The 12400-nt window shown below is 33.9% G+C and overlaps 1 protein-coding gene across 1 annotated transcript; it reads left to right on the forward strand.

Annotated features, from left to right (window-relative positions):
• Window positions 1–759: 759 nt before the first annotated feature.
• On the forward strand, window positions 760–1850 carry LOC120073910 (short chain aldehyde dehydrogenase 1-like). Its single transcript, XM_039026824.2, has 2 exons — window positions 760–896; window positions 974–1850. Exons 1-2 carry the CDS (start codon window positions 871–873, stop codon window positions 1782–1784), a joined length of 837 nt encoding a protein of 278 aa, XP_038882752.1. The 5' UTR covers window positions 760–870; the 3' UTR covers window positions 1785–1850.
• Window positions 1851–12400: the final 10550 nt, after the last annotated feature.

Raw genomic sequence — 12400 nt, forward strand, 5'->3', positions numbered from 1 at the left:
GGTATTTGCATGCCACAGTATGACTCACTTTAATTGTATTTTAGCAGTTAAAACTAAAAGGTATTTTCTTTAGTTGTTGCAAGGTATAAGATTTAAATTGTCTTTGGTATTTTGTGTTGCTAGAAGACTAATGAAAGTCTTAGCTAATTTTAGTACAAAGTATTTGTGTGGCAAAACTATAAAGAATGATCTAACATTTGTTAATAGAAGATATACATGGAATGCTATGAATATGAAGTAAAGGAATGGGGAACATAAAACAAAACACAAATACACAATATTTTTGCATCCTAGATACTTATTCTTCTGACACCATTTTTTAAACTTTTATAGAATTCATATATTTATTAATTTGTTGTTAATAACCATTTTTTTCTTTTTTTTAAGAGTTGTTTTTTCATAGATGGTTCAATAAATAAATCACCAATCTTCCTTAATTCGAGGAATTTGTTTGTTTTTATTTAAATTTTAAATTTGCTAGTATTTTAGTTACATATTTTATTAGGAGTATTTTTTATATTTGATAAATTCTATTACAATTTCTAAAAAATCGTTTGGCCATTAATTCAAAGAAAAAGTTTAGCTGTCATTTCTTAAAAAGTCCATTAAGTTTTGGCCACTTATCCAAAAAAAACCCTTTATTACATACATTTTGAAGTTTAAAGATAAAAATTTAGACGCTAAACTTCTAATTTTACATGAAGTTGTGGATCCGCTGTGGACTTTTGTACCAAAACACATGGCCAACTTGCTATTCTGTTCAGACATTTATTTTGAAAACTGATAGCCCATTTGGTAGTTGAATTTATTTATAAATAGGCATGCACTCTAATTCAAATCCTTATAACTTCAATTGCGTCAGATCAGACCATGGACGAATCCTATTCTTCCAAAAGGTAAATTTACCTTCCCCCTCTTTCAGAGCCATGGACCAATAATTAGAAACCTCTCTTTCTTTCATTCCATTTTGCAGGTTGAACGGCAAAGTCGCCATAATCACCGGCGGTGCCAGCGGATTCGGAAAGAGCACCGCCAGATTGTTTGTTCGACACGGGGCCACTGTAGTCATTGCCGACGTCCAGGACGATCTCGGCCGATCACTCTGCGAAGAACTTGGATCAGAGAAAACCGTTTCATATGTACATTGTGATGTGACGAGTGATTCCGATGTGAAGAACGCCGTTGATTTCGCGGTTGAGAGGTACGGGCAGTTGGACATAATGTACAACAATGCCGGGATCACCGGCGAAATGGATCCGACAATTTTAGGAACAAAGAAGGAGAATTTCAAGAAAGTTTTTGAGGTGAATGTTTATGGAGGATTTTTAGGGGCAAAACATGCGGCTAGGGTTATGATTCCAAATAGGAGCGGAGTGATTCTGTTCACATCTAGTGTTGCTTCGGTGAATAGCGGAGAATCGCCGCATGCTTATGCAATGTCGAAGCATGCAGTGGTGGGATTGATGAGAAATTTGTGTGTGGAATTGGGGGAATTTGGGATTAGGGTTAATTCAGTATCTCCAGGAGCTATTGCAACGCCGCTGCTGAGAAACGCGTTGGGATTTACAGAGGAGGCGTTGGAGGAGGTGGTCCGATCTTCAGCGATTTTGAAAGGAGTTGTGCCGACGGTGGAGGATGTGGCAGAGGCGGCGCTCTTCTTGTGTAGTGATGAATCTAGGGTTATAAGTGGGCATAATCTTGTCGTCGACGGTGGCTATAGTACTGCCAACCGCTCTTTCTCCGTTGCTGCTATCAGAAAATTGTCTTCTCATTTAGAGGGATAAAAATTAGGAGAAATTGTCAAAAACAACCTTTTTTTTAATTTCACCTTCACTTAAAACTCTTAAAAATATTTTTTCTCCTTCCCGACAAAAATTAACTGCCGATATTCGAACAAAAATTGAACAGCATCATAAAGGCGCTAATTATTAAAGAATATCTCAGGATAATTTTCTAACAATTTCTCCAAATTAAGGTGAGTGCAACTTTAACTTTGTGTTTGTATTCAAAAGCATAAATTCAAAAATATTTTTACCATAACTAATATATATCTGGTGTAGGAGAATCAAACCTTGATTTCGAGTTTGATAACATAACTACTATGTCAGTCGTGGTATGCTAAGTAAACAGTAATCATGGAAGAAATATTTGAGTAAAAATAAAACGTAGAACAAAACTTTGATCGAGACTTAATGAGCCATCAACTAATTTGTCGAAAATAAAAACATCATTGAAGCTACGGTTGTTGAGCTTGCACCGCATGGAGGTGTTATTTCTTATGTTAATTGTTTTCATTCTTGTAATTTTATGGTTCACTCGCTTGCTCATAATGTTTTTTATTGTTTTGATACCCTACCTTTTTCTTCTGTTCAAGAGGCATTTTGAGAATTTTATTTCCTATATTGATTGTCCACTATTCTCTATGAAGATTGTGTTGGTGATTTGTAGTTTTAGTGAAGTTTTTTTTTTAACAAAAAAATGTAGAACAAAGTTAAACGTTAAATTACATCTTTGGTCTCTATGGTTTGTTCAATGTGATTCAATGTCCATAATTTTAAAAGTTTAATTTAGTTGGGGAAAATTGTATAAACCACCCCGGAATTATGAGATTAGTTACAATCACACCCTTCAATTTTCAATTTGATCAATTATCCCCTTGTAGTTTGTTAATGGTTGTAATTAGCGGCTTGTTTTAAATTAATAATTAAGATTGGGTATTTTAAAATAAAATAAAAAATAAAAATAAAGATTTTCTCTCATATGACATCCTTTCCTCTCTCCTCTCTCTTCTCCCTCCACCTTCCCTTTCCCTCTCCATCTTCATCTTCATCTTCCTCTCCCATGATCAAAATTCTGATAACAGTTGAAACAAAGCAAGAAAAATGGCTAAAAAGAAAATTGAAAATGAAGATATGAAGAGGGAAGGTGGAGGGAGAAGCAAGAGGAGAGGGGAAGGGATGTGTGATGAGAGAGATTATCTTATTTTATTTTTTAATTTTAAAATAATCAATCGTAATTATTAATTAAAAAATAAGATATTAAATGTAACCATCAACAAAATACGAGAACATAATTAATCAAATTGAAAGTTGACGGATGTGATTGTAACCAAACTCATAGTTTAAGGGTGATTTATGCAATTTTCTCATATAATTTTTATGGTTTGGTCTTTTCCTTAATTTGATCTATGTAGTTTTAAAATTTCTATTCGATTATTTTTTTCCTAAAGTATTTGATTATTATTGTTTGAGGTTATCTTAAAACCTAATTCAGTCAATTAACATAATTATTCCAATAGAAATTTGGTAAGTGAAAAAATATATAGATTTGTGAAGTTTGACTAAATTATATAGTAAAAAAGAAGATCTTGAAACCATGTGAACAAAATTAGAAATAAATCTAAATCATAGAGAAAATTAAAATTAAACTTAACACATAATGAATAAATTGAAAGTTTCAAAACTGAAATGTCCAATTTAAACTTAACACATAATGAATAAATTGAAAGTTTCAAAACTGTAATGTCCAATTTAAGATTTAACCCAACTCACTCCCTAATTCTTTGGTGTTAAAATGACATGTCTTGTTGTAAATTATTTTAGGAGCGTGGTGTTGTGGCGGAAAGGAATTAATGAAGAGTTGAGGGGGTGAGTTGAAATTTGGAAATTTTGAATTTGGTAGTTGATGCGATATCGTTTTCAGTGTCATAATTAAAATGTGAGTTTTAATGCTTCATCCTTCCTAACACGCTTTTGGAGCCGCCCTCATTATTGGGAGCTCCATCGATTTAGGCTATATTTATTTATTTATTTATTTATTTGAAACACGGCTATATTTATCTTCATGTATCATATTAAATTGTCCAATTATAATTTGTTAGGTGCAAGTCTAATTGATTATTTTTTTAAATATTTTTTAATTCTCTTTTAATATGTTATTAGAATGAGATTGTAACATCCGAGCCCTCACAAGATTTCTTAGGTTGAGAAGTAGAGATGTCCGCGGGGCCCCACCTCAAATAGGGCAGGGTATGGGGGAGGGAATGGGAGAAAAAATTCCCTAAACGGTGACAGGAACGGATAATGCATTCCCCATCCCTGTCCCGATTAACTTTTACATATTTATTTAGTATAGTTATTTAATGTTATGTTGTTATTATTATTATATATAAATATTAGATTTAAATTTCAAATTTGATTCTTTATTAGGAAAGATAATTAATATGTTTAAATTTAGATTAAATATGTGAATAATTTGATTTATATTTTTTTCTTTCTACTAAAAAGTTAATTAGCTTTTTTAAGCCAAAATTTGAGTAATTTATCTTTAAATTCAAATTGTCATCTAAAATTAACCATAATAAATAATTTAGTGATAAAGTTAATTATTTAAATTTGCTCACATTAATGATTTAAATTAATTGACTTTTTACAAAAAAAAAAAAAAAAAGGTAACGGGAAAAAATTCCCCATGGGGAACCCGATCCCCATGGAGAATTTCACGGGGATGGGGAATGAAATGGGGAACGGAGACGGGGATGAGGAATGGCATCCCAGCCCCGCCCCACCCCGTGGACATCTCTATTAAGAAGAGAACTCAAAATTAAAACTTTGGAAGGAAAAAGTTTGACTAAGTATCTAAACTATGTCTTGGAGGAAGAAAAAATGTCTACTGTTGAAGGTATAGTAGGTTGGAATAAAAATTTTGGCTAAGTGTCCAAACTAAGTTATGAGAATGAGAGTTGAATTCATAGCATAGTAAGGGGGTGTTTGGCTCACCAACATGAGTTAAGTTGAGATGGTATAATATACCAACTCATTGTTTGGCCCACCAACTTTAAATATTGGTGGAGTTAAGTTGGTATATTTTACTAACTCACCTCAACTCTCACTTCTTTCCATGTTTCCAATGGCTTCACCCATCAACCACTGTCACACTTCGAGAACTAACTTCGGGCTCCGACAACCATCTCCAATGACAACTCCAACAACCAACTTCGGACTTCGACAACCACCTCCGTTGACAACTTCGACAACCAACTTCGGACTCCGAAAACCACCTTTGTTGACAACTTCGACAACCAACTCCGAGCTCTAACAACACCCTCCGATGAAAATTTTGATGACGGAATTTGGACTCCAACAACGACCTCTGATGACTACTCCGACGACCAACTCCGAAAACCAATTCTGACCTCTAACAACCACCTCTGATGACCCAACTCCAATAACCACCTTCGTGCTACCAACTCTGACGACCAATTGGCTCTAACAATAAACTTCGATGACCAACATCAACAATCACCTTCATAGGCTTCGAAAACCACCACCAATTACAAACTCCAATGAAAATCACCTTCGATGATCACCTTTGAGCGAGCAACTCCGACGACCAACTCGAGATTTGGACAACCACTTTCGACAACAAACTCCGACAACCAATTCTAAGACCACCTTCATGTGACTAACTTTGGGCTCCAACAGTCACCTCGGACTACAATCTCCAATGAAAATCATCTTCAATAATCAACTTCGACAACCACTTTCACCTGACCAACTCCGAGATTCAAAACAACCTCTGATGACAAACTTTGACAACCAACTCCAATACACCATCATGTGACCAACTTTAGTCACCGAAAACCACCTCTAACTACAAACTCTAGTGAAAATCATCTTCGATAATCAACTTTGACAACCACTTCCGACTACTATAAGACTGATGACTGTTAAAGTTGTAGGGTTGTTGATTATATATAAAAAAAAAAAAAAGTTATTTTATCTACATTAAATGCAATATTTATACATAATGAATTCACATATCAAACGAGTGTTAAGAATATTTAGACAAAAAAACATGTATGTAGTTGAAAGTATGTAACATATAACCAAAAAAAAAACTATAAAATGAAAAAAAAAATCCTGGAACATTTTCCAGCATGAATTAGTGAAAAATAGAAATTTGTTCTCTGATGATCCTCCAAATTTAAAGAAAATGAAAGTGAAACTATTGAAAAATGTGTTGACATTTCATTGGCTGTTACGATGATGGGGGAGATTTAATTAAAAAAAATCACGACATAATAAAAATATAGAGCAACAATAGGAAGAAGAAGATAATAATAAAATTCATGGAGAAAAATTAGTTAGAATCAAAAGTTTTGATTTCGTTTTAGTTTCTCATTTTATTTAACCATATTTCTACAAGAAATGTAATAGGTTAATTATCATTCATTACCCAAAAAAGAAAGAAAGAAAGAAAGAAAAGTTTTAAAAATTAAAAGAAAAAATTACAATCTATATTTTATTCAAATAAAAATGGATAGAATTATTGAATAAAAAAGTTTCAAAACAAAAATAGTGATCATAAAAATATATTATTTAGAGTTCAAAAAACTGCATCAGATACCTAGACATATGAACACAACTCTGCACCCCAAACACAGACATATGAACTCAGACCAAATAACTCTACACCCCAAACATAGACATATGAACTCCACAAATATATGAACTCCACAGACATATGAACTCCAGACATCCTATCTCAACTCAATGCCCCAAAAAGCCCCTAAAGAATAAAAGAATGTTGCCTACGTTCAACCCATTGAATAGTTGGTAGATTTATAGCATAGCAAGTGAGGTCATAGCATAAGCATAAACTCGTAGCATAGACTAAGAAGTTCAACTCATAACATACAAACACTACCTTGGGCGCATAGTATTGTTGGATCTATGAGGTCAGTTGGGCACATAGAAGACTTCCAAGATAACCTTAGTTGGACAACTTGAAGTGTTATAAAGGGAAGGAACTCACCTTGGATGCATGAAAGACATCTTGGAAGCTATGCTATGAGATTGAGGAAAACTATGCTATGAGAAAAAGAGTTATGATATGAGAGAATAAAGAATAATGTTATAAGCATCGTGATATGAGGAATAGGGGTCTAACCTTGGATACATTATCTTAAACACATTGTGGGAGGAGGAGGAGACTTGAAAGCATACTAGGGTAGAGATGACCTACTTGGACGCATACTAGAAGATGTTGGACATATGGAAGGATCTCCTTAGGAGAATTAGGGTTAGGTGGACTCCTAGGGAAGAGTTGTTTAAGTATTAAACGAATTATGAATTGAACAATGCATCACCAAGAGAGGTTGGACGCATAGGGAAGAAAGGTTGGACACATACTTTGAAGGGAAAAAGGCAGAGTTGATGCATAGCTATGCTATGAACTCAAAGGATGAAGTTATGTCATGAAAAGGGAATAAAAACCAAGGAAGATTGAAATTGAAGAAAGTTAAACGCATGGGGCAAGAGGTGGACGCATGGGGTGGTCTAGGGAAAAATGTGATTAAGTATTAGGTAGCTTGTGGCACACCAAGTAGTGAAACCCTAAAAGTTGGGCATATAAGAGGGAAAATGGGCACATAGTGGATTTATTTGCACACTTAAGGTATAACCAAGGGAGGACATCATGCTACGAGAGGGAAGCAAGGGCTAAGAAAGGGAAGATGGAGGGGAGTTGGGCGCATAGGAGTGGACCCATGCACCTAAGGTAAGTGCTTATGCGTTGACTTGATGGATAGATTACTAAGTGAGGAACGTGGCTTAAGCGGGTGAAGTTTTGGTTGATTTAAGTAGGAGGTGGAAGACGAGAATGAAAAGTTGAGCATGCAAAATTAGGGATGGCCACTTTATAGGGGGGCATGCGTTGGATATGGTTGAGTAATGGCACCACATGCTTACAGGCAAGTAGGTGGTGGCAAGAGTTATGTGTTGGCTCAATCAAAGAAGGGACACTTAGATTGTATGAAAGGAAAATATGTCATCCGTTGAGGGTGGGAAGGGATGACGAGGATGGTATGTTGAAGCCTATAAATACCGTCGGAGGATCTCATTTCATTCCACAACTTAAAAATCCTCAGAAAAAGACTAAAAAATGAGGTGATTAGAGAAAGTTGGAAAGAACCATGTATTGAAGAGTTGTCCTTGCGTTGAGGAGGACCATCTATGCATTGAGTAAGAGTTTCCTTGTGCCCAACATCAAGTTGTCCAAGCTACCTTGTGCTCGACTGTGTCGTAGATTCAAGACCATGCGCCCACAGTCGTTAATCTCCATCCAAAGGTTCAGTTTAAGTTTTGTAGGGTTGGTAAGCTAGGTTTAGGGTTTATGGGATGTTTTAAGATTATTTTTCACCCTATACACGGGATTCTAAGTTGACTATTGGATTAATACAAGCTTAAAATTCAGATGGAGTTAGGAGACCGAGGAACTTAGAAACCGAACTGGAGAACTGTGAATGGTTTTACTTTCTATATCTTGTAAATATATATATGTTTATATGGTTACATATATAATGTATGTATGTATGTATGTATGTATGTATGTACGCACGTATGGTTTGGAAATTTGTGGCATGAACGGAAAATATGTTTTCTTCTTATGATTTTTTGATGCTTTGACTATTTTCTGAAATTTTGTGGATGTATGTATTTGATTGGAAACTAGAACTGTACCGAAGAAATTTGTTAGCATATCTCGTGGATGTTTGACTAGGATTTTCAGTATAATTTAGCTGGGATTATCAGCGTACTCGAGTATGACTAGCAAGAATTGTCGACATGTGCACATTCAACGGGTTGTATTGGGTATCAAAATTGTTTCCTTGAATTTATGGTTGGTTGAAACATTGCATTTATGATGAAACATATGATCATACCAACATTTTCTCAGTTACCAGACTGAGGTCATTCATATTTTAATGTGATCCTGTGTTTGACTATCTATACAAATGTTTTCCAAAATGAATTTAAAAAACAAAACATATCACTCACTGAGCTTTCCTAGCTCATGTTTTCCAAATGTTTTGTCCCCCTCCCCCTCCAGGTAGCAGGAGAATGGTGTATCAGAGTGCCACTAGAAGATAGAGTCTTTGGGATCATTGCGTCCTAGGGGTTAGGTTAGAAATTTAAATATGATTATACATGGTTTGTAACCATGATCTTGTGTGAACATTCAAATTCCAAATGAAATAAGTTCTTTTTTTGAAAAAAAAAAAAAAAAAAATTCCGGCTTGAGAAGTGATCTTTAAGAGTAGGGTAGTGGACGACAAATATTACAAAAGGATAATATCTGTTGTCTTCACACCTTCTTCTGGACGAAAGGATTAAGCTCGGGAGGGGGTGTGACAGAGATGTACAAATAGATGCATTTTATGATACACTTAAGTATTACTTTTCATTTTTTTTTTTTTTTAAATCTTCAAATTTGAGGGGAAAAACATTTCATTCCATTACAGTAAAATTGTATAATGTTTGTTTTTCCTCCATTTTGTAAATTCACTCACTAATCTTTAATATTGTTAATAATATATTTTTACGTTTTATTTAATTTTTACTAGTTTATTTGTTTGTTTTTTTAATAAGTGGGGGAACATCACAAAGTTGCTAAACTTAAATTGTATATAAAATTAAGGGTGTGTTAGGAATACATTTTCAAGTGTTTTATTTAAAAAATAAGTCATTTTAGAAAAAAATAGAGTGTTTGACAACATTCAAAATAATTTTTCAAGTATATTTTAATAAGTTTTTTTTATCTAAAATATTTAAATAAAAATAAGTTTTTTGAAAAACAATTTTTTCTCAAGTCAATCTAGATGGACCTATTTGTGGAAAATTGACCATTAAATAGCTGAGCAAAACTCTCATCAATTAAAATGAAAACCCCAACTATAAATTCAATTTTTTTTTTTTTTTTTTTTTTTTGGAAATCTTATTAGCTTTTTGGCATACCCATGTGTTTAAATTAATTGAATACATATTAGATTTGAGGGGAAAATTAAAAGAATATTGTACTTTTAGAAACTATTTAGGAAAATATTGTTGTTTTTAAACTATTTGTAAAAAATATCGTTGTTTTAAATAAGTCGAGGGTTGAAAATTCGACCTAGATAGGTCAAATTTTGAACCCTCGACCTTTTTTTTTTTTAGGAAAATATTTTTGTTTTCAAACGGATTCTGTCATCTCAGCAAGTCTGACTAAATAACGAGCTAATGAATCTCCTTCTTTTTGCCACTGAACTTCCCAATCAAATTCGAGAGTGAGATTATGCGAGACAGCGAGAGCGAGAGTAAGAGCGAGATTTTGATAGAGAGCGAGAATACCGTACAAATTTTTCTTTTTTTTTCCTTTTTAATTATTACACATTCCACCTTCTTCTTTCTAATCCTTTCTCTTTTTTTAATTTTTTATTTGATAAAAAAAATTCTAAAAATATTTATTATTTTATTTAAACTCTAAAAAGAATAAATTAAAAAAAATAACTCATAAAAATAAAAAAATGTAAATTAAATATCTCATTTATATAAAAATAATTACAAAAATCAATGTGTCCTACAAGGCGGACGTCGTCGATTTCGAGCTGGTTGTCGTCGTCGACTTCGAACTTGAGGTTGCTCGGGTTCTTCTTGATGTTACTCTGGTACCTCTACAGGCGCTTCATAATATAAATATTCATTATGCTCTCCACGACCCCGACCATGTCCATGCACATATGAAGACGAAGGACCAGCCTCTGAGTCATAATGTTCTGAACCAAATACTGGCATCATCATCATCGGACCAACATAATCAGTTTGACTCTGCGTCTGCGTCATAGGGCCACTCTTCCACATTATGTGCAACCTCATCAAACTCAACCTCATCAAATTGAATAATAGAGAAAAGTGTGAGGGTAAAGAATAATGTAAAACTTTATTAATTACAATAAAAAAAAAATTTGAATATACAATAGATTATTATAAAAAAAAATTGATATATAATAAATTATAATAAAAAAATTGAATATACACTAAAATGAATATATAATACAAAATTATTTATTTTTCAATCCCTAACTATCTAGAGCCCGTCTTAGTAATGAAGGACACTTCCTTTGATTATGTCCTAACTAGTTACAAAATCCACATCGTTGTCGAGTGGCTGGTTCTGTCCAATCTATCTCGTTGTGATCACGTGAACTTTTCGGTTTACCAGGTTTTCTCAATACCGATGGATCAGGATGTAAGACGGGCATATTAGGATGCGTGATCCAATAATCTTCATGCGGTACAAGTTGAAATTGAGGAGAGTAACATTTAGTATGCGTTGACAATTTGTAGTAATCCTCAATAAAATCTTCGTAGTTTATGTTAAAATGTGAGCAAACGGCCATAAAATGTGAGCATGGAATTTCGAATGCTTGCCACTTATTACATGAACAGTACCGCTCGGACCTGTTTAGCCTCAATATTTGAACGTTTCCTTCTTTGGCATTGAGACTATGACGTTCGGTCTTCACATGAAACACACCTTCATATCGATCGTATGATTGTACTTCATGTTTACTAGATCATGCAGTCCATTTATTTATTTTGTTGTGTGCATACTGGATTTTTACTCCACTTAGTATTATAAAGTATGTTTGAAATAAATTAATAATAATAATAATATATATATATATATATATATATATATATAACAATAATATTATCGGGTGTATTTATCTTAACGCTTCAATGCATCCCTTATTTCTTCGAGCTCCTTTGAGGACTCCATTTATGCACTCTTATAGATTTGTCGTCATACACTCATATCTGAATCCTCCATCATATGCTTGAGTCCATTGCTCTAAACTAATGTTGTCAAAAAAAACTCACACAGCTCTGATTTATTCCTTTGATATCTTCAATTGCTTTGTTGAACTTTCGAATTTGAAATTGACACCCGGCAAGATAAACATAATTTTTCAATGAATTAAATTTATACTTTTTATTGAAGTTGCTGACAATATGTCGTAAGCAGTAACGATGGTGACATTTCGGTCCCGTCCAACCATTTGCTGGGTTGTTCACTGCTGCAATTATACCAGCATGTCGATCTGAAATTAAACACACCTCTTCGTGTGTTACAATTTCTCTCAGGTGTTTCAGGAACCATCCCTATGAGTCTGCAGACTCTTCGTCAGCAACGGAAAACGCAAGTGGAAGTAGATGGCCGTTCGAGTTAACTGATATAGCAATCAACAGTTTTCCTCTATATTTGCCATATAAATGTGTACCATCTATCTGAATGATCGGCCGACATTTATTAAAAGCTTCTATACAAGGACCAAATGCCCAAAACACAGAAGTTAGGATAACATGGCCTTCAATAAGCATTTCTTTAACTCTCCACTCTACTCATGTTCCGGGATTGGTCTGCTTAACCATATATAACCACCTAGGCAACAATTGTAAGACTCATCCCAATCACCGAATACTTTAGCCAACGCTTTTCTTTTTCCCTCCCATACCCTATGGTAAGGAACATAATATTCAAACTTTGATTTGATGTCGAACTGCAGTTGTGCCACACT

The sequence above is a fragment of the Benincasa hispida genome, chromosome 3, assembly GCF_027475165.1.
Source record: "Benincasa hispida cultivar pf3 chromosome 3, pf3_genome.v1.1, whole genome shotgun sequence".
NCBI classification, from domain to species: Eukaryota; Viridiplantae; Streptophyta; class Magnoliopsida; order Cucurbitales; family Cucurbitaceae; genus Benincasa; species Benincasa hispida.